The following is a 22,135-nucleotide window of genomic DNA, read 5'->3' on the forward strand; positions in this document are numbered from 1 at the left end:
AGGAAATCGTTGCAGCCCAGGAAATCATTCTCTGAAAAGAAACGTTTCCCTCCAACCGTATCGTTATTATAATTTGAAACCATTTCATCTACCTACCCACTGCCGCTGTGGTAGGTAGGTACCTACACTTTTATGCAATGAGTTTGAGTCCGTTTTGTTAAGCCAAAAGTCGCGCCAAGCCTCCATAACGAATCTGGATTAGATCAAGATAGCGCCAAAATCCCCGCAGTTTCTCACGAGTAAAATTAAACCAGGAATAACTTCACGAAAATAGGTCTAATTCTCATATAAAAGTATCAATCAATTAATTAAGAATGTAGCTTTCAAATGAACCAGGTTGCATTATAATTGACAGCTTTTATCAGCATCTGTGTCAAGTTATTTCCAACAGTTGTGATTTCGGGCTAACATGAGGATGACTAAGGACGACTGGGGTGTTTGAAAAATTCGCCCAAATAGGTAATTTGTTTCTTTTGCCAATAACGGAGCGAAATAACATCCGAAACCAATGCAACCAAATTCATCTTATTCGCCTACTAGATAGCTATAATTACATACTATCAAAAGTCTTTCAGATCATATATTCATAAAGTTATCAAATGTTGATTCCAACGAGTAATTGATGATGGTCTTAGGGTGAAGAGTCTAAGGCTTTTATTGGTTGACTCTTCTCAGTCTAAATGCGGTATAGTGGCTTGGCACAACTTGGGGCTTAACAAAACGGACTCAAATTCATTGCATGGAAGTGTAGGCGTGCTAATTTATCGTGTTCTAAGTAGGCGATACTTCTTATCAGATAACCACTCGCCGTGGATGCCGTTCAGGTGCATCTACCTATTACTGGGTCTGTCACAGAGTGGCTGTGGCAAAGAGGACAATATATCCACCCTTAATCCATTCATCATCCTAATGATATGATGGTTGGATTATTAAGTCTACTGCTGACATGCATATAAGTTTATATATATATGAAAACCAGGTTCTCTTGCGTCTAATTAATCAATGCCGTGAAGAAGAGTAGGCTATCGATCTCTCAAGACAAAATAGCACGTAAAACACATACCTGCTTGGTACTTATCATGAAAACTTTTGGGGTGTATATGCACATGGCTGCTTGGGTACTTGGTAGGTATGTTTGAAGGTGTCGCCTATGACGCGGATTAGTACCTGTACAGGCGTCGAATATTATGGAAATACCCTTGACATTCGATCTATTAAGCCACGATTTTTTTTTTCACGACTCCAAGCCGACTGAGAACTTGCGTGCAACCCAGGCAGCCCCAAATTCTTCGTACTCTTGCTTCGTAACGGAGAGGGCGTTGATATGTTCGTGCGTCGCTAGATTGGCACCGCCTAACCACGTGCTTATTATGGGATCTACAGGACGGGCAACCCGAACAAAGCAATCGTCCGGGACGAGCTGGACGATCTCTTTCTGTAGCCGTTCGACAAATCCATCCAAGAGGGAGCTGCCGCCAACGACGATAACGTTAGAAAGGAACCCAGGCCACAGTCCAATAGGCAGATCACGTAGCGACTGCATGACGAGATCCGCAATGCCTGGCTGGGGTATGCCGATATCTGAAGGATGAAATAGAAGTTCTGGAACAGTGAAGCGTTCGTTCCTGAGGGTCAGCACATCTTCGCTAGACTCGCCAACCCGACCGGCGGCTAGTTTCCTGGCCCTAGAAGCTTGGACGGGGTCGAACTCGCGGACTACGCCTTTCATCCTCGTATGAAAATCAGGCAGTACGTAATCTTTAGCCACCCCTGCGCCATTGAGATAATCCTCTCGATGTTCACCCCTAGTACCCTTCCAGGTACGTTCGAGGTCTCCCTTGAAGTCGAGGGAGACGTAGCAAGCCGTCTCCTTCATCTCGTTCACGATATACGTCTCGTTGCGCATATCATAATGGCGGAGGGAAAGCAGTCGCGTCAAGTAATTTGTCAAGAGCTTCCCTCCTACATCAAGTCTCCGGATGGCAGGGTGAATCGGCCTTCCTTGAAGGATAGGCGTGATGGTGGTGTTGGAATATCCGCTATCGATGAGTAAGAGGATCTCGGCTGGGAGCTGAGCGATCGTTCCTGGATCTCTGGGTGTGCGGAGGATGCCTTGGACATCATGGTAAGAAATCAATGCCGGGCCTATAATAATATGATATTAGTAAGGTAAGGTACTCTATATAATATGAAACATGCTGACGACGAGAAGGAAAGAAGGAAAGAAAGAAAAAAAAAAGATCAAGACCTACCCACGGCTCTGCAATAGCTAGTAAATCCAAACTCCTCGAATACCATTTGGTCGCAATTCGTTTGCAGGGCAGGAAGAGAGTTGGGCGGCTCGGCAAGTAAAAGTCGAGTATCAGATGGATCACACGGCTGAGGGGCTTTGTCGTCGAAGAATTCGCGCTCCCATATTTCTTTCTCGGCCTCCCAGTTCACGATAAAGCCTTTCTCGACCGGCCGCCGAAATGCGACTTCGCTGAAATCCGCGCAAGTGTCTAATTCGGATGCGACATAGAGTTTTCTATTACGGTCTCTAGCGATGCAGTTGGGTATAGCGCGAGGATGGTCGACAACATCCCCGGTGACATATCCAGCTTTTATCGTGTACGCGCCGTTATCGAGCACTAGAGTTCGAGACGGTGGTGACGGTTGGTGAACCTTTGATTTCCGTGCCGGCGCCATGGCAATGTTCTGACTTGAGCTGAGAATATTTACTATTCCATATTCGTCGGGGAGCAAATTACGATCCGCCGCAACGTATGACGTGTAGAAGAGCTTTTACGCATGTGATGTCAAGTGGACGAAGATGAGATATTCTCCATGCAGCCATGTCACGTACCTACCCAGTAAATTTTGCATAAATACATAATATATACATGTACATACATATGTAGCTAGTAGGTACCCATCTGCCTATTTACCTCCATGTACATGCATAACATCTCCAAAGTGGAACCTTCCAATTGTCTAATGCTAATAAAAGTTTATCTGTAATTCATAATTAATCAAATACATAAAATACCTATGTATACCTAGTAGTAGCTTTTTAGAGCTTTTCTTTCATTATACCATTTATTTGAAGCTATCGCCACGTCACTCGCATATTCTTATTTCGTACACGAAGTACATACTAGGTTATTAGACGTATATATACGATTGCCGAATCTTCATGTTTCATGTTTTCTTCTATTCGTTTCCCTCTACCTAGGTAACAAGCCATGGGCACCTGTCTAAGCTACGCCATGATAACGAATGCCTCGAATATTATAACTCTGTACTGCTCCGATTATAAGTCCAAGTTTCCCCGTTTACTTATTGGACTAGCATCACCTACGCTGGGGTGTTGGTCGTCACCCACTCTTTGAACTTGTCAGACCTCGCCCCGGCCAAGTCATGAATCCATCGTCCGACGTTGTCATGGATGCTAAAGCTAGACTCCGAGTTCGCCGGCTCCTCCACCTGCGTATTGGAGAAGGCGTACGCGAAGTTAGTATCACCCGCACCGTTAAGGATGTACGGGTTTCCGTCAAAGTCCGTCCAGCTAGCGCAGCCCGTACAAAGAGCCGTAAACTTGAAATGCGTCTCGTTGACGCCAGTGCCTTTAAGAACCGTGTACTTAGCATCGGTGTACGTCGCGGGAACGTAATATCCGCTATTCTTGATCAGCCCAGAGCTTCTTAATCTTCGAAGAGAGGCAGCCTATGGAGGCTAGGTCGATCATTTAATCACTCACGTGGCTTGGCGCGAAGATAACTGAACCGAATTGCCATCCTTCCATACAACAGTTAGAGGGTTGTATGTCATCGCACCACCCCAAGCCCATCCGGCCCAGCCTAACGCAACCGGTGCTACAACTTGAAGGATCACATCGTAGCCCGCCTCCCCGCTTGCCTCTGCCGGAAGGGCGAGCCGATAGGTGATTCCGTCCGTGCTCGTATAGGACTGGAAGGTAATCCCAGTGTCAGCGTCGACAAACGGAGTCGAGTCTGTCTGAGCGAAGACTGCGACGGCACTGTTAGTACCATACTCAACCCCTTTCTCCTTCATCATCTCTCGCAAAGACTATGTAGTACTACTCACCAGACACGGCAAGGCCGATAACACCGATAGTGACCGTGGACAGCTTCATAATCGATCCTCAGGTAAGTAATTGAAAAAAGAAGACCTACAAACAAGCCGACACGGTCAAGAAGGGGGCGCCGCGCTTTATATCAACGACTACGAATATCAGACAGCGTCATCGCACTCCAGGGGCATGGCTTCAACCGAGAGAAATTAATTTGGAGAGTTCCTCCGCAACGGCCAATACGGGTAGACCGATATAGTGCCGCTGCCCATCAAGGCACCATCTGGGTTATCATGCCGGATAGATTCTTCACGATGTAAGATCGAGGGATACCAATGTTGCCCCTTGTTACGTTTACATGAATGGGCGTGTACCTTCAAACGCGGCTAGAGCCAACGTGGCATAAATGGCTGACTATTTTGAGCCGGAATAACATACATAGTAGAGTGCCGAGTACGAGGCCCTCGAGTTGAACGCGATAGAGTGATGGACCACGGGCTGTGAAACAAAAACTTCTGCCATGGAAATTTGGGAATGGAGTTCTTCACTCCGCGTGGGGACTACAGATTACAATAGCCCGAGCTGGGAAGAGACGCAACCGTAATCTCGTAGTAGCATACGCCCGGGTAGCAGCAAAAAAAGGCCAAGAGACTATCCTCTCCCATACGTATTAAGATCGTGGATTGACCGAATTAGTTTTATCTCAAACTTGATTGGGTCCCTCGGTTCCCCTGGCGAGGATTCCCGGCGTCAATATTAGCCTGAATCTTTAGGTAATTCTATTCTACCTCTACGTTCCGCGCATGCTTTCTGGCAATAATACTCTCATGGGAAAGCCCAAGGTGATCATTTTTAAATGTGAAATTACAAGCAAGCATTTTTTGGTTTTGTTTTTCCCCATCGAAGATATCTTATACCCCCACACGGAAATGGAACCGTCAACTAAGATTAATAATTTAGCCTGGCGGCGCACCATGACATCCACAGAATTCGTGCTACAGCGATTTGGATACGTGCACCAGACCCAAGATAAGCTTCATTATTTACTTTGAAATGTTGTTTCTTGATCTCAAACGCAGTTATAACCTCGCCGTTCGGTCAAGGCCAAGATCATCAATAGAACCAAGCAATTAGCAATATTGATCATCGTACCTTGCGGTTAGTAACATGTTCAATTTATATCCATAGAGTGATTATTTATAACTTAGTTATGTGCCTTGATATACGATTATAAATAGGTTAAAATTTTATACCAAGGCTTTATTCATATGTTCTTACATGTCATAAAACATTGTAGTTACTTATAATACTTCTCAACCGGCAGTCGGATATCTACCTAGTAGGTAGGTAAGCATAAGACTTAAATCCGTTTACTTAGATTTTAATATTAGAAAAGGATAAAGAATGAAGCGAGATTTGTTCTATGACCTAAATATTAGGAGCGTTCTTAACCGTTAATGTCATTATAAACCACCACCGTAGTCCGAAGGTATGCTATACCTAGGTACCCAGGTAAGCAGGTAATGAGCCATATATTTATAATATGTAAAAGGAACAAGAACATGATTAAATAATATAGTAGGTATATATAATATAATGAAGTATTTACTTACTTTCTAAGTTTAAAGTGAAGTAAATATTACTCTTATTGATATTCAATCATCCTCATGCTTAATCATAAAGCCTTAGGGTATCATGGCCTACCTACCTACATACCTAAAAACTTGTTGGTAGGTATGCATTTCGTCAATCAGCCGAAATGAGTGAGCCCGCCAGCTCTCACCTTAAGTTATTTGCCCGGGGGGCAGGGATCGTAGATCCGTCACTTCGCTATCCATTTCCCGGAGGTGTTGGACAAATCACGCTACAGGCAATGGAAATTCACCTTTAACCAAGCTGCTAGTGTCCCTTTTGCCTTCAGAGTTGTATTAAGTTAGTGGGTTCAAAGAGATCGTCCCGGAGGACTGGAACTGCAGAACTTAAAAGTTTAACTAATTGTTTTCTTACTAGGTACCTACCTAGTATGTATTGTATTGTACCTATTACCTACCTGCCTACCTACATGTAGTATGTAGGTAAATAGTACTACGAAGAATACGTTGAACCTTAATGTTTAACATCATATTCAAACATTAGCATAACGGATGGATTACGAGGCGCACCCTGCCGGTAAAGGGGATAATAAATACATATAATACAATAGAGGAATTGATAATTCTCCTTGCTAGATTCAGGTCCAGCACAACCACTACGATAGGTACTAGTAGGCACCTACCAGCCTACCTAGGTACACCTAGTACTATATACCTAATGACGCCGGTGCTGTTTCCGTCTTGGTAAGTACCGGAATAGCGACGCCACATCAATGGCGCTGAGGTCCTGTACGTACATACAGAAGTACATACTAGGTATACTCAAATACATACCTAACTATGTATAATTACGTACCTAGGTACATAGTTGTATGCATCGATGTACATATGTAGGTATGTACGTAACTGCGTGTGTACTATGTAGATGACGTGCTTCTCTTATCTTGCATGGTTCAAGATTAGATTCCACATCTCCCCGAGGTTTAGTTCATATTTTGCTTGTTCTTCACCTAGACAACACTTCCCGCTTCATGTAAGACATATCGCTCCCTTGGCTTCTTACATACCTACCTACCTACCTACCTATCTACCTAAGCCGTGCATGTACCGGTCTCGTAGATCGCTCACCGCCGTTCGCAAGTTCTCTTTGTTAGAGTTTAAGTTTGTGTAGCAGTTAGGTGGTGATGATCCGTCTATCATGGCGATGATGATGATGATGACAACGACTGGAACGGATATTCTGGAGAGAACAGTAGACGACCACCTACACACTAGACTTCACACTAGACTACCCAGTCTGCCAGTGTAGCCTACATTCAACTAATGAATCTTTTCTTCTCCCTTCCCCCCTCCCCACTTTCATATGCGAGACCCTGAAAATCCCTCGACCAGGTATAAAATTTATTATATTTCATTTTCATTTTCTAGTGCCCATTCCGCGCATCCCGTCAATGTAAATGTATATATGTGCCTAGCACATTTCTTCCAACCACCTAACTAGGTAGCCATAGTTACATTAACAAAACAGCTAGTTTCCCGAACGCGATATCGTCACCACATCATACCGTCAAGATCTAGGTCAGCCGTGAGGTATACCCTAAAACATACCTAAGTGTCTTATCTGGTTGAAAGGAGTCGACCACCTCTCTTGGCAATGGGTTCCCTAATCCCGGACCGCCAACCCCTCCACGACTCCATCCCTCCTCTAATCCTTGGCACGGCCACCTTCAACACGCAGTATGTCCCGAACCCCTTCGAATTACCTGCACTGTCTATCGTATCACGCGCCCTCGACCTCGGCGTCCGCGCTTTCGATACGTCGCCGTACTATGGACCCTCGGAGCTCATCTTAGGCGACGCACTGGCCCATCCGTCCGTCACTCGCAAGTACCCTCGTCCTTCTTATTTCCTTGTCACCAAGGCCGGCCGCATCGCTGGCGACGTCTTCGACTATAGCCCAGGCTGGGTCCGGGCCTCGGTCTTGCGTAGTCTCGAGCGCCTGCATACTTCCTACCTAGACTTGGTCTACATGCACGACGTCGAGTTCGTCTCTCCGTCTGAGGTTCTGGCCGCCGTGCAAGAGCTACGCCGTCTACGCATCGAAGGCATTGTCCGTTATGTCGGCATCAGCGGATACCCAGTCGACACGCTATGCACGCTCGCCGAGATGGTTCACCGCGAAACAAGCGAGCCGCTCGACGCCGTGCTGAGCTACAGCCACTATACCGTGCAGAACACGACACTGGGTGCCGAGGCGATGTTGCGGTTTGAGCGCGCCGGTGTAGATGTCGTCCTCAACGCTAGCATGTTGGGCATGGGCCTGCTGACGACAAGAGGCGCCGACGCAGGGCCTCTGGCTAAGTGGCATCCGAGTCCAGAAGGGTTAAGGAAGGCATGTCAGGACCTTGTGCCTGTCGCGGTAGCTGCGGGTGAAAAGCTAGAGGTCGTCGCAATCCGCTGGGCTTTAGACAACTGGGCTCGAGTTGGCGCGGGTAGAGGCGGTCGAACCCCGAAGTTTCCTATCGGCGACCGTGTCGGTGTTAGCGTCATGGGCATCTCTACCGTTGCCGAATTGGAGGAGACGTGTCGTGTTTTTAATAGTGTGATGGAGGGTTTGGAATCTGAGACAACCGACATCGAACAGATGAAACGAAGACAATGGAGCGTAGATCGACGGCGGAAGATTCAGGAGGTCGTTGAAAAGATGTGGGCTGTCCTGGGCCGGTGGAAGGACTACAGCTGGAGTAGTCCCGATCCTGGCTTCGTCAACGCTAGAAATCCTACTGAGGCCGCCAAATCACCGTTAAGCGTCAATGTCGACGAGTTACCGGTATTGAGTGTTTGACGCTTCTTTTCTTCCCAAGTCACCTCGTCGTTGGTATGCATACACACACACCTTAGTACCAGTAGTCTCTGGAGTTAGATCTTCTATATCTGCGGATTGATAAATGTTCGCAATAGTCGTAGCCCTGTTTTTAAGACATCCTAGTATTGCGATACTCTGCTGTTATCCCGACTACAGACTTGGACTATCAAGTTATGTTCTGGGGTTGCCTAGGAGAAGACCTAGGATGAGGGATCCGAGACCATGTGAATTTCCGTGTCTGCGGTGTGTAGTACTAACACGTTGCTCTAATGGTGCGGTCGTAATTTGGAGAGTTCACATATTCTCCGGCTGCGTGCTTCGAGACGTGATGTACCCACTTGGGTATCTAATTATAGTGAGTAATTAATGAGATTCAAATCTACCTCCTACCTAGGTAGGTAGAGATCCCCCCCTTGAATGTATTTTATGGCGGAATACTTATCCCTAACTCATGGTTTCCACGGTTGTTCAATTGAATTCTCATTTTGTTATACGTAGACATATAGCGATTAACTCAAACGCATACCATTGACGCTGTCTACCCTAATCTCCTTATACCGACGTTGCTTCTAGCACTTGGGTTAGGTACCAATGTTATTAAATGCGTCGGCGGTGTTATTTACTGGTCGCAATAGTGCTAGACATAGGAGACAGCTACACACACTACTTGCTTAGGAGATCTCAATTTCCATCGAAAGAGGGGGGGGGGTTTTGGGGAACCCCGTATGCCTCATCGCTCAACAACCTCGCTGGAGGGGATTATCTTAATCACCATTGAATCCACGTAGTCTATGTATACAATCCTTAACTCCGAACGAATGAAAGTCGACAGTGCCTACCTCCCCACTTGATGCAAATATCATGAACCTTTAGACCCAGTATCTCCCCTTTACCAAACTACCTACAGGGTATAAAAAACAGCGAGGAAACGGGGAAAGCTTATTGAGTGACTTCGTGTGATCTCTCTGCCAGATCGACGTGCCCAAGTCGCTTGGAATCCTCTTCATCGCCATCAGCAGGCGCTGGAGTGTCGGGCGTGACCATGAGTTGTGGTGGTCGTGAGGTGCCGTCTTCGCCCTTTTCTCCTGACCTATAAATGCCCCCCTGAACCTCTTGAGTCTCCTGCCCGGTCAATTCCTCTTTGCTATTCTCTCCGTTCCCAACAGGATCTGTGGCATGTTCTACATGCTCGCCGTGAGCCTCCTCGGCGTCCGCCGGTTTACTGCCCGGACTCATATCCTCGCTATTAGGTGACTGGGCTTCCCCGTCTATGGGAACGCCAACCATCTCTGCTAGACTCCTAAAATTAAACATGGGTTCCGAATTCGTACTATCACCCTCTTCGCTACGGGCGGCTATGCTAAGACCGCTTGATCGCGGATCTTCGGAATCGGCACCTGGGTTCTTGCCAGTATAACTGCCCGGCATACTATCGAGTCCGCTAGAGCTGACAGAGCTGGCGTTGCTCATCTGGCGAAGATGGGACGATCCTCGCGCCGGCTGCGATGATACAGGAATTGGTAGTGATGCAACACCGGAACCGCTTTTTTGACCCTCTTCATTATCATTGCGGTCAATGGCCTTCCCCTTGTTGCTAGACATCAGAGCCGAGGTTGAGGCCGGCACGGAAGATGGGTCCGTCAGTTGGTCGCCGGCTTGGCCTGCGGTGGTACTGCTGGCAGCGGTCACGCTAGCTTCTATGCGCAGGTTGCTGGCGGCACTATTGCCACGTCTTCGCCCGAGTCCTAGACTAAGGGAACTCGCGCTCGCGCTACTACCGCCGCCGCTACCACCATACACATCACCCTTCTTTTTAGAGGCTTTCCGGTCCTCCTTCTCGCGCTTCTTAGCTTCTTTTCGAGCTTCTTTCTCGGCCTTCTTCCGTCGCTCTTCCTCGTCCGCCAAGCTCAATCTTATCGCTTCAGCCATCATGAGGCTCTCGAGATGTGCTGCATCTATTCGTTCCCGGCTCGGACCAGCTCGGCTGGAGGTGGTGCGAGCACCTGGATCAGGAGCAGAGGCAATATCGGCCCCGCCGTCGTTTGGCTGTAGACTAGAGCCGTTGCCTGGACTCTCGTTACCCCGATGCCCCCCCGTATTTCTACGGCTGAAACGGGAAGATCGGCCAAAAATTGTACGTGATTCCTGATTCCCCATTACGAAAGCGGCATGATGTAGTGCATCTGCAGCTGCTGCTCTTCGACGCTGCTGTGCACGAGCCGCGGCTAGCTTAGTAGACCAATCGGGTCGGATGCGGTCGGTGGTGATAACCCCGGGCGCGTTGGCAGACACACTCTGTGCCCGTCGGCGATTAGCATTGGCGGAAGGTGTAGCTAATGTCGGAGAAAGGGTCGAATTAAGGGAGCTAGAAGATGACATAGCCGTGGTCATGGCACCTAATGTCGACGGGCTGAATGCGTACGTTAGGCCGCGGCGGAAAGGAGGAGGCTCATATGTCACGCCAAACTCGGTCTGAGTACAGTAAGGACATTTGGCTGGCTCCATGATGAGCTCACCTTCACGCTCCTCCGGGTTGGCGGGCGCTTGAACACCCTCCTCATCTGCGTGGTGCTCGGGAAGATGCGGATCGGGACGCTTGATCTGCACGAAACACTCGCTACAGATGATCTGGCAGCAGCACCGGGTACGGTTCAAGTATGGCGGATAGTACATGAGGCAAAGCGGGCACTCGATACCTTCTTTGTATAAGAATACTTCGAGAGGTTGCCCGTTGACAAACGGGTCATTAGGCAGATTGATCTCGCGAGGGGTGATGATATCCGTACTTGGTCCACTGCGAGATAGATTGAGAGCTGCAGCTAAAGACTTCTTATGGGGTTTAAAAGGAGAGCTAGTTCTTGGCGCAGCGGGTGAGGTGGGAGATGGTAAAGCCGAACCAGGATTGGAAGCAGGGTTATCAGACGAGATCGAGAGGGTTCTAGGACCCATGGGGACAGTGAGAGTCGGCGTTGAAGTAGCTGGCGAATCGACAGACCTGGGCTGCGGAATTAGACTCTCAGGGACTTCGTCTGCGAGGGGAATTTCGAGACCACGAGCCGCAGCGATGATTTGGTGCTCAGCCCAATTATCGTTGAAGTCGTCCAAGCCACGCCAGAAAGGCGCTATCCTTCTCTCGATCTATTGTCGCCGACAAACGCATGATTAGCTATGCGACCAGCAGACAAGCTTAAGATGGCATTGCGACAAGGATATGTTACTTACTTGCAATTGACGAACTACGGACTTGTTGAAGTCCTCGGAGGCGGAATATACGCCCATCGTAACCAGAAAACCCCCATCAATATGTTCCTCTCTCATACTACGCTCGCGTTCCTTGAGTCGTGCTACTCGTTCTCTTTCAAGCCTTCGTGCTTCCTTCTCTTGTTTTGTCTCTCGGTGCTCAAAAGGAGAATCTTGGTGACGGGAGCTCGACGAAGCGCCGAACTGTAATGTTAAGCCGCCTAGTTCTGGCCGACTAGCACGCCTCGATCGATCAGGTAGATCCCCATGATATCCGGCGCCAGTGGAACTCCCACCAGAATCCATGTGAGACCCATGACCTCCTATACGTGAGCCACCCCTGGCATCTTTCGTGTGAGTATTTCCCATCTTTTGAGGTTACCGGAGAACCTTTCAAGAGGTCCTATGCCAGCTGCGTCTAGGCAAATCGGTTCCCTGTACGCTATGAGAAAAATAGATCTCTCTATCCGTTTCTCTCTTTCTTCCCCCCCTCCTTTTCAGAAGATACTTGGGGACTAAGCCGTCAAAGCCGATCGACAAGGACGTTGGTCATATGCATTTAAGATGTTGGATGTCGGGCTAATGAAGGTCGGACGATGACGATGAAGAGTTGGTATATTAGGGTCAATTAAACAAATGGCGAAAAGGTCGAAAAGGTCGCACGCGTTCGTTCGTTTATATCGCTATTTAAAGGTATGACCCGATAGACTCGATCCGTAGGTGCGCCGTATTTATATCCTATTTTATCATATGGTCATCAGAATGTGGAACTAAATACAAAAGCAAGGAAATGAAGTAAAAAGGGAGGAGACCAGATTAGTAGGTGAACATGGACGTGTGGATATGTATAGATATATAGGCATATACACACCAGATAGACAGGTAAACGTTAACCAAGTCGTAAAAAAGAGAAAAAAAAAAAAAGAGGTCAAAGGGGCAGATAGATGCTGTCAGTGGTGAAAGTGGAGGTGGAGGTGGTAGCACTGTAACACATATTGTTGATGTTATCCTAGTAACATGAAGCCAGAGTCCATCTGGGGAAATGGCTAGTCTTGCTAGTGTGGTGCGTCACCGTAGTCAAAGCAGAGTGATGTAGCGAGGTGGTGTAGAAGGGTAGAAGCAGAAGGGACTAAGGGTAAAATGTCAAAATGTGTACAATACATACCTTGAGGATATAAGAGACTACTAGCCCTGGAGGTACATAGGTATGTAAGAGTGTAAAGAAAGTCCAAGTAGGTAGGTACCTCTAGACTACCCGGTATTGATGCGGGCAGCTCTACTTCGTAGCAAGGTAAGGTACGGGATTGATAGGAATTGATAAGGATTGAGGAGAATTGATGCGTAGATGCATCGGTGCGTAATGCATAAATGCGTAAATGTGTAGACGGGATTTCCTTATTCCCTTTTCCTTTTCCCATAGGTACTTATCAGGTAGATACAAAGTAATTATTCCCAGTTCGTAGAAATGTTTCCGGTTATATTTTCAGTTCTCGTTCTAGGCACAGGGCTGGCAGGCTGGTTACTTAGACTTAATCTGATTTAATTTTTTCGAGTTTCGATGTTCCTTATTCTGTAAAGAACGAAAAGAAAAGAAAAAAAGCAAAAACTATTTTATAAAAATGAAGGAATACCTTATGCACCAAAGTACCTAGTGACGCACAGAATATATAGTATTTGGAAGACGGTTTAATGTCTGGAGCATTTAATGGAGTGTGTTGGTGCGCAACGAGCATCATTCGATTTTGGTATCGACGATCCTTTACCTCATCAAACCCCATTCCCCATTCCCCATTCATGAGGGACCGATTCATGTATAATTGCATACTACCACGGTTTAATTATCAAGCCGTCTTCAACAATAATATTCTTTTTCAACGTCACTATCCTGTCACGATGAATGGAATTTCCATAACACTACAGATATAGGACCATCAATTTTTTTTTCTTGTTTTCCATATTCATTCATCCTAGTCAATCACCATATCTCTATTTCCTTCCTAATCCTAAACATGTCACCACCCACCCTACCAAGCGCATATGTACATAGTGTGTATAGAAACATCATATTGCTACTGTCTATTTAACCAGTTACCAGTTATAACAGACAAAGAGACTGAATACCGAACCATCCAGCCCTTCTCAGCTACTACTATGTACGGGAAACAACCAGAGAGAAATCATCTAGATTTGGTTACGATGACGTTGAACCCCGTGCTTTCAAACTGCTGCCCCTGAACCCACTCGTCCGACGATACGCGCTTAGTCGGCCACTTGGGAATAGAGAATGGCAATTGTTGCAAAGCCAGATACCGACTACATACACCTTTGACACATACGAGACCTTCACAATGCTCGTTGGCTTTGAAAATGCTAGTTTTCCCCTTCAACGCCACCCTCAGATTATCTATCGGGGGGCTACAACGCTTGCCACAACGCTTGCCATGTTGCAAAGCTTGATCGATTGTTCTGCGGAAGGCACTGCTCATTCGATCGAGGTACCTAAAATTTCGACTTGACTTCGAATATCTTACGAAGTGGGCGAGAACCGGTTCGACCAAGGTATTTCTCACATCCATCAACTATCCCAGTACAAGTTATATGCATAGTAAGAGAACAGGATGAAGCCGTCGGTTCTATAAGGAATATATTGGATTTTGTTAATTTAGATGAAGCTCAAGTAATTGATCGGTCAACGCGTTGTCATTTGTGACGGCTAGGATATTAAACTTCATGTATATTAAATAGCAAGAAATACTTTATGATTTTAAAATTCACCTTTATTGGAATTTATTCCGTAATATTATACGATTCTTAATTATCGACGCGTTTACCTCCAAGTAAAGAAGATACTTACCTACATAGGCTGCTAGGTATGTAATACCTATCTAATTTTCTTTGTCTTAGGTAATCAGAATTATATTATGTAACGTGGATGGCGGGGCATTGAAGATTGCCCCGCAGTGACAGATTTGAAAATGAAAAGAAAAAAAATCTTAACAGCTTGACTTTCATTCTATGCACGATTCTACTATTCGATTACACTTACACGGTAACTATGGCTACTAATAACATAACCGGCGACTCCATCGAGCCTCTAAAAACCGTAGTAAACTCCACGATAGACCTTATATCCCAATTAGAAGACTATCTTCACTCGAATGCCTTCGATGCTGACGATACTTCCGAAGCCGCTGCCCCGTTATCGTCACAATTCTCGACCGTAGATTCGGTAGACCCTTTCGCCCTCGCCCACGACTCTGCAACTCTTATAAAGGCTCACGCAACAAAGCTATCCCTGCTTATTATCAATGAACCATTCACACCCTCGGCTATAATCAAGGTCCTCCGTGAGATGGTAGCCGGCCCTATCCCGGCTCTTGCGTCCGCCGTCCAAGTTTGTGACGTCCACAAATGTACCACGGTGGCTCGTCAAGACCTCTCTTGGCGATGTCACCGAGTGTTGAAAGAACTTAAGAGCTTTGTCGGCATTGTTCCTCTCGATGGAAATGTTCTATCTAACGAGAAGAAGAATGGCACCAAGGGAGGGAAAGGAAGCATGGCTTCTACTGGTGTCATATGGGCTGCTTGTGACGACGTAATCCTTCTGAAGAACTTGGGCATTGCTGGGCTGCTTGTCAAGAAGGTCGAGGAATATAGAGATACTTTGAAGGACATCTTGGAAGAATTGAAGGAGTATAGCGAGGAAGATGACGAGGAAGATGAAGAAGAGGGCATCAACGATGTCACAAACCAGATCCAACACACACATATTTCGACGCAGGAGATGCTAGATGACCTCATGAATCCGCGTCACATACCTAAAGATGATCCGGACAAGATTAGAGAACGTCTCGAGTTTTGCATGAAACGGCTTCGACTCACCACATTACTTTATACGGCCATCGTGAAGAGGCGACTCAAAACCCTACCGGCGCTCCCTAACACCACACGGATACCAGTAGCGCAGCGCCTCGATGAAGTATTTCCCCTACTCAAGCGATTACCCCACCGGTTCGGCGAAGTGGCGTGCGCATTTTACGAGCTAGATCGTGACTCTATCGACCGCACTATGGATTCTTGCTTCTTCGACGCTTTTGCGACATCAGAGATGATGATGAAACCCTGGGAAGGCCAGAGGGACGAATTTACCGACTGGGCAGAGAAATTCCAAGTCGGCATTAAAAAACCAGATTAGGTACGCTTTACGAACTGTGGAAACTTTTGAGAAGCATATATATATATATATATATACAAGTTATCCGTTAAGGATGAAGGATGAAATCTTTTCTCCAAGCCTACCTAAGGGATAGTAGAAATTTAAAACTAGCAGACACGAGTTCGCAACGGCCGCACTCCGAATACGATTCTTATCACACCTGGATCGCGACAGAGTTGAAGTTAACCTATTTAGCTTGTCAGCTCTGCGTGTAGAAAAATAATAGTCCGTTAAGTAGGGGACTTACATGGCCTGAAGATGGACATTCTGCTGAAATCGCAGGGCCAGTCGTCGACTTGCCATTAAACGTAATGGTAACGGTACCGGACTTTCCGCTGAAGTCTATTTCATAGAACGAGGCCTTGCCGACTGAACTGGACGCGCTTACGGTCTGAGTCGTGCCTCCAATGGCAACAGTGATGTCCTTGGGCGAATTGGACAGCGCAATGATCGAGATCACATCCTTCGTTCCACTTGCCGCCGAAGCGCTTCCACCTTGGCCCCATACGGTCCCTACAGCTGGGTGTTAGAGAAGACGATTAGGGATTGTCTAATGCAACTGCTACTCACCGCCGTTGCCGCACACCGCTGCTGGCGTAGTCCGATACCATGCCACAGCACCCTCTGACGGCAATTCTACATTTGTGTTGCCAGTCTTGTAGGCGCTGATGAAGTAGGGCAATACAAAGCGGAAAGCGGAGTGTCCAAAACCGTCGACATACCCCTCGGCACCGCTCACAATCTGTGCAGCAACCGGATCGTTGATGTAGCTAGACTCGCCGTAGTCGTTCCCTGCTCGTGTTAGCGTTCAAACATGAGGATTTGGCCACAAGCATGCGCAGTTAGCTTACAAGTGATGATCTCGATATACTCGGGTTGGATATCCAAGACTTGCTTCCAACGGTCGTACCAGAGTGAATCGCTAGACGAATACCAGTTTTTGTTATATTGGGGAAGGTCTAAGTTCTTGGTTAGTATGTGGAAATTGTCCGTATGATTTCATGACTAGGTAGACGTCGTCTCATACCTGTATAGAAGTAAGGGCTAACGCCCATCATGTATGGCTTGCCCTGGAGGGTTGATTTGTATGCCTGGTCATTCCCAGTCGTTATTGTATACTCGTTTGCGTTTGGCCAGGCACCCCAATTGACTATATCGCGTTGGTTAAACGATCACAGAAACCGGTAGATGATGGAAAACACTAACAAGCACCATCGATCTGACTTAATTTACTACCGACTCCTTGAGCTCCCAATGAAGACCAGTCAGGAACCACTTCGACATATCGAATTAGTGCTTGCCCTTATCAAAATTCGGTGTAGCTTTGAGTTGTGAGGGTTGGCTAATAAACCCAACAATTTTATAAAGCCTTTCACAGGTTGGTAGGTAGGTTACTCACAGAAGATACCACCTGTAGCAGAGCGCACCGCAGCCCAGTTGTCAGCCCAGGTTGGCCCCTCGAACGTCGAGACGAACGGCTTTCCGTTAACCTTGAGCTGGCTGTTGGCGCCCTTGTACTGGTTGACGAGCGAAACAACCTGATCAACAGACCAGGAACTAGCAGCCATATCGAAAGATAGAAATAGGTCGAAGCTATTGGAGGAAGCGGTGTCGTACGCTAGCTGCAACTGTTGTGCATTCCACGAATCTGCAGAGCCGACATTCAAAGCAAAACCATCGATACCGGCCGACTTGGCTTCCGTGATATCTTTTTGCCATTGATCTTTGGACTGCCCGCTAGTCAGGCCTACCATATAGTGCGCGAAGACCTGGCGACCGTTTCCTTGTCGAGGGATAGCAACGCCGGCCGCAGTGGAGCCGACGAGCAGCACAACCGCTGCCACAATATTCAGACGCATGTTCAAAACGAGTCAAGCACTTCGATTTTTAGATCGTGGGCGAGGTAAAAGGATGTGATGAGATCGTTGTCAAAAGTGATATCCAGACCATAGCTACTTAACCTATGGGGCAATCGCAGCGTATATATATATACAATGCGAGCGCATACGATGGCTTTCGATATTGCAAATCCTATATTTAAACCCAAGTGTAAATCCTATTCAAGCCTGGGTGACATTAGGGGGGGCTATGCCCAAGTGGCTACAGAGCTACACTGGGAAGATGGAGGGAATCCGCCGGGAATGGCAGTCGTAGACCGGCAATATCGCTGTCACTTTTGTCCCCATCACGATTACTCTCGTGTTTGCATCAGACATGATGAAGCTGTCGTCAGGCGACGAAGATAGGTCACATAAGCCTAATGATATCGGTGAGAGGTGCACAAGGGAGAAGCATCGGAGCTCTCATAAGAGACGCACTTACTCACGAATACCCTAAAAACGATCTAGTTATAACAATAATGATGGTCTTACTACGATATTGACATATTTATTGCTTATTCTTCTTTCCTCTCAGCGAGACGAATCCGCTAGAGGATTATCCAACCGACCGAAAGAGGCAACCCTGGTGTTCAAGAGCATGTCACAAACCCCGGGTAACGCGTGACGGCGCCAGTTCAGCTCTACGCCCTGGACCTAATGTATCTACCTAGTGCCTATGTAGGGACGTATGTGCTTTGAGGATACTAGGTACATACCTACCAGGTAGGTACCTAACTGTAGGAATTTCAATTTAATTACTAATAGGGGCTCTAATAGCCGTTGAAGTTCAGCATGATGTGAGACTTTTATTAAGGAAGGTAGGTACCTAGTAGGGAAGCTGGGTAGGCAGGTAGGAATATTGAATGTTAGAAAATTATTGGATAGTCAAATTGAATATCAGGTACTAAGTAGGCTAATGGTCCTTTTACTGAAGCTTGCTTATTTTTCCGTATTTTTTCTTTTCTTTCTCTCTCTTTTTTTCTTTAGATCTTGAGAGTTTTAGATCCTCAACTGCTTCGCCTCTTATGTGCAGCTTCATTTAAATGATAAACTACTACTTAGGTAGTACATGCTCCTAGGTACCTAGCGCAGCTAGCCTTAGAAATTCAGACGTCGATAAAAATAATATCCAATCATCGTCATCCAGTCTTCAATTAATGGCTGAAACGGGCTGAATGCGTTGCCCCTTACATATCCAAGATCTGACATACCCGGGTACCTAGCGGCCTACCTAACCTAGTGCCTAGCTGCCTAGGCAGCTACAGCCGATGCGTACTATGTAGCTGTATATGGATGTCCACGATACCAGGTAGATAAATATGAGGATTGTAGGGCTGCGAGATCGAGATTACACCGGCCCACCCATTTAGGTATCTACATAGGTACATTAGGTAGCTTTCATCCATGGATGCCTCTGCCCCTTTACGGCTAGACCCCATCACGACATAAATTCCCCACTTTTCCCCTTTATCATTTTACGATCTCGAATGTGGACCGTAGCTGCAGTAATATGGATATGAAGATCTTGGCTTTCCATAAATCTATGGTTTTTCCCTTGACGTTTACGAAAAAAAAAAAAAAGGGAAAAACCGAGGATGACGATGACAACAACACCAATATTAGTATTATGTATTCTTATCCTCTTCATCGTTACTTTTATAGTTCTTCTATGAACTGATCGTTTACATAATAACTACCTTCCTAATGAAATTCTTCTGACAATTCATCTGATTCATTTGATCCATTTGCTTTGCTCGCTTAATAATTCCGTCAATCACCTCATCTGTCGGGGCACACTGACTAGTTTATTAACCTTACTATCGCGCCGTTATGCGTATGATTGACTTCTGAATACTCGTAGCGTTGCCCCGTCCATCTCGATTCGTCTATACAGCCGAAACCATGGCATACCAAGAACTTCTCGACTCCCCATCATCGTAAATACCCTGTGCCTTTACCCCACAACCAGCTACCTAGCTGAATTCCGCCAATCATCACAGTGTCATAATTCAGACTGAGTATAGTTGAAGGACATTTTCTCGGTCTTGTGCTAGACCGAGGTAGTTCAACGGGAGCTTGTTTCTCTCCCTGTCTTTAAAACGGGGAACATGCTTGATGCGCGTAGGTGTAGATAAATATTAAATATGTATATATATTACCTACCTAGTGCCTAGGCACGTATACTGTATGTGTGGCTATCTGGTTCACGGATCTAGCTAGGTCAACATAGTTTGACGATCTCCCGCGCCTGCGTTAGAGCTTCTTTGCTACTGGGTATCGGTGCGTAGCTGCAGATTAACGCTATGTCCCTACATCTCCTTGTCTTTTCCGTCTTGACTTTTGCTTCCTCGGTGTTTGCCGCATTTGGCTTCACCCAGTCCGGGAGTAATTATGTCATCGACGCCGGCTCGAGCAATGCGTTGATCTTCACTGTCAATGGAGGTAGCTGCGATATCACTTCGATCAAATATCGCGGCACAGAACTTCAGGATTCTTCCAGCAATACGCACTTGTCGTCCGGCCTCGGTTCGGCAACCGTCAAGGTTGAGTCCGTCACAGCTAGTATGTTATTTATACAAGAGACAGATGATGATCTGGCATCAGAAGTTAGAACTTAAACAACTTGGAAGCGTTCTTACTCTCTACTTAGGTTCTGTCAATTATGTCAAGGTAACCTGCACAACTTCGACGTTGACTCATTACATGGTAGTTAAGGAAGGGGAAAGCAACATCTACCTCGCTACCTACATCAAATCGGAACCTTCGGTCGGAGAGCTTCGCTTCATCGCGCGGCTCAAGTCATCCGTGCTCCCTGAGGAGTACCCTTACGGCAAAGTATCAACTACTTCGGGCAGCTCGGCTACCGTAGAGGGCTCTGATGTCTTTGTCGTCGACGGGGAGACTCGATCTAAATTCTACTCGAGCACTCGATTCATCGACAAAGACGCGCAGTGCGTCTATGGTGGTTCTGATGTAATCCACGTGTGCGTTTTAGCTCCACACCCCGAATCGTCATCTGGGGGGCCGTTCTTTCGTGATATCGAAAGTAATAATGCCGGCTCTGCCACAAATCTCTACTGGTACATGAACAGCGGTCACGTCCAGACCGAGGCTTTCCGAACCAATGTGCTTCACGGGCCTTACATCTTGACCTTCTCGCGATCGGGTATCCCTAAGCTTCGCGAGGCCGACACCTCCTTCTTCTCGGGGCTAGGCGTCACCGGTTACGTGGCCGAGTCCGGCCGTGGTTACGTCTCCGGTACTGCCTCTGGGATTTCAACCAGCTTTCAGAACGTCGTCCATTGGTATAATGCACAGGCACAATACTGGGCCATCGTATCATCTAAGGGTGCTTTTACGTCACCAGCGATGAAGCCTGGCGCCTATACGATGGTTTTATATCAAGGCGAGTATAAGATTGCTACTGCGACCGGAATCTCTGTCAGCGCCGGCAAGACAACGTCCAAAGATATTGCTAATGCCGAGACGTCACGGAATTCTCTATGGAGGATCGGAGAATATGATGGCAAGCCCACAGGATTCCTTAACGCAGACAAATTTCTTCGAATGCACCCCTCTGACTCTCGCATGTCTGCTTGGTCTCCCGTCACCTACACTATCGGTTCCTCGTCCCTAGGTCAGTTCCCCATGGCTCTGTTCCAGACGGTCAACAACCCCGTGACAATCAAGTTTACTCTAGCTTCTGCCCCCGGTGCCGCCACCCTCAGAATTGCGACCACTTTGTCATTTAGCGGAGCTCGCCCCCAAGCCAAAGTCAATTCCTGGACGGGAACGGCCCCGTCGGCTCCCACGAAGATCGACAGTCGTGGTGTAACTCGTGGAGCGTACCGTGGCCATGGTGAAGTCTATGATGTTAACATTCCCTCCGGTACTCTCGTAGCCGGCTCAAATACTATCACGATCACCTCTATATCAGGAAGCAGTGGCAGCACCTTCTTAAATCCTAATTTTGTAAGTACTATGCTAGCGGTTCCATCCATATGAACCACATTTGAATTAACGGAAATTGTAACAGATCTTCGATGCCGTCGAGCTCTACACATGATACTACCTACTTAAGTAGGTATATACCAAGTGTCAACGACGAAAGGGGCATGGAGTATTTACATGCCTCAACCACCAAGGATCTATATCTTGTGATCTCATTTGGTCGAAGATGGTTATGAAAGTTTTGCCCCGATGCATTTCTCACCTTCCAACTTCCACCTTTGTTTCCTCTAGTTATATATACCGTATGTAGTTCGACCG

The 22,135-nt window shown here is 46.8% G+C and overlaps 7 protein-coding genes across 7 annotated transcripts; 3 read left to right on the forward strand and 4 right to left on the reverse strand.

The window, feature by feature from the left end:
* Positions 1-741: 741 nt before the first annotated feature.
* GGS22DRAFT_176234 (Actin/actin-like protein) lies at positions 742-2,796 on the reverse strand. The gene is made up of 2 exons (XM_047963380.1): positions 2,253-2,796; positions 742-2,145 (listed from the first exon to the last, which is right to left on the reverse strand). The coding sequence occupies exons 1-2, from the start codon at positions 2,686-2,688 to the stop codon at positions 1,235-1,237; spliced, it is 1,347 nt and encodes a 448-aa protein (XP_047813849.1). The 5' UTR covers positions 2,689-2,796; the 3' UTR covers positions 742-1,234.
* Positions 2,797-3,102: 306 nt separating this feature from the next.
* Positions 3,103-4,465, reverse strand: GGS22DRAFT_101574 (putative iron reductase domain protein). Its single transcript, XM_047957693.1, has 4 exons — positions 4,447-4,465; positions 4,087-4,379; positions 3,740-4,007; positions 3,103-3,658 (listed from the first exon to the last, which is right to left on the reverse strand). The coding sequence occupies exons 2-4, from the start codon at positions 4,133-4,135 to the stop codon at positions 3,337-3,339; spliced, it is 639 nt and encodes a 212-aa protein (XP_047813850.1). The 5' UTR covers positions 4,136-4,379; positions 4,447-4,465; the 3' UTR covers positions 3,103-3,336.
* Positions 4,466-6,677: 2,212 nt separating this feature from the next.
* Positions 6,678-8,997, forward strand: GGS22DRAFT_176242 (Aldo/keto reductase). The gene has a single exon (XM_047963381.1). The coding sequence runs from the start codon at positions 7,319-7,321 to the stop codon at positions 8,507-8,509; it is 1,191 nt and encodes a 396-aa protein (XP_047813851.1). The 5' UTR covers positions 6,678-7,318; the 3' UTR covers positions 8,510-8,997.
* Positions 8,998-9,388: 391 nt separating this feature from the next.
* On the reverse strand, positions 9,389-12,482 carry GGS22DRAFT_101624 (uncharacterized protein). Its single transcript, XM_047957694.1, has 2 exons — positions 11,753-12,482; positions 9,389-11,668 (listed from the first exon to the last, which is right to left on the reverse strand). The coding sequence occupies exons 1-2, from the start codon at positions 12,137-12,139 to the stop codon at positions 9,470-9,472; spliced, it is 2,586 nt and encodes an 861-aa protein (XP_047813852.1). The 5' UTR covers positions 12,140-12,482; the 3' UTR covers positions 9,389-9,469.
* A 2,271-nt stretch (positions 12,483-14,753) lies between these two features.
* On the forward strand, positions 14,754-16,149 carry GGS22DRAFT_101644 (uncharacterized protein). The gene has a single exon (XM_047957695.1). The coding sequence runs from the start codon at positions 14,826-14,828 to the stop codon at positions 15,963-15,965; it is 1,140 nt and encodes a 379-aa protein (XP_047813853.1). The 5' UTR covers positions 14,754-14,825; the 3' UTR covers positions 15,966-16,149.
* GGS22DRAFT_193714 (glycoside hydrolase family 71 protein) lies at positions 16,141-17,845 on the reverse strand (the record flags this gene model as incomplete). The annotated part of the gene is made up of 7 exons (XM_047965413.1): positions 16,141-16,173; positions 16,234-16,499; positions 16,557-16,778; positions 16,838-16,945; positions 17,014-17,136; positions 17,193-17,261; positions 17,386-17,845. 7 exons carry the CDS (start codon positions 17,843-17,845, stop codon positions 16,141-16,143), a joined length of 1,281 nt encoding a protein of 426 aa, XP_047813854.1.
* Positions 17,846-19,469: 1,624 nt separating this feature from the next.
* GGS22DRAFT_198430 (polysaccharide lyase family 4 protein) lies at positions 19,470-22,118 on the forward strand. Its single transcript, XM_047966134.1, has 3 exons — positions 19,470-20,428; positions 20,517-21,838; positions 21,903-22,118. Exons 1-3 carry the CDS (start codon positions 20,170-20,172, stop codon positions 21,930-21,932), a joined length of 1,611 nt encoding a protein of 536 aa, XP_047813855.1. The 5' UTR covers positions 19,470-20,169; the 3' UTR covers positions 21,933-22,118.
* Positions 22,119-22,135: the final 17 nt, after the last annotated feature.

The sequence above is a fragment of the Annulohypoxylon maeteangense genome (genome assembly GCF_022496945.1).
Source record: "Annulohypoxylon maeteangense strain CBS 123835 unplaced genomic scaffold GGS22scaffold_33, whole genome shotgun sequence".
In the NCBI taxonomy this organism is placed as follows: Eukaryota; Fungi; Ascomycota; class Sordariomycetes; order Xylariales; family Hypoxylaceae; genus Annulohypoxylon; species Annulohypoxylon maeteangense.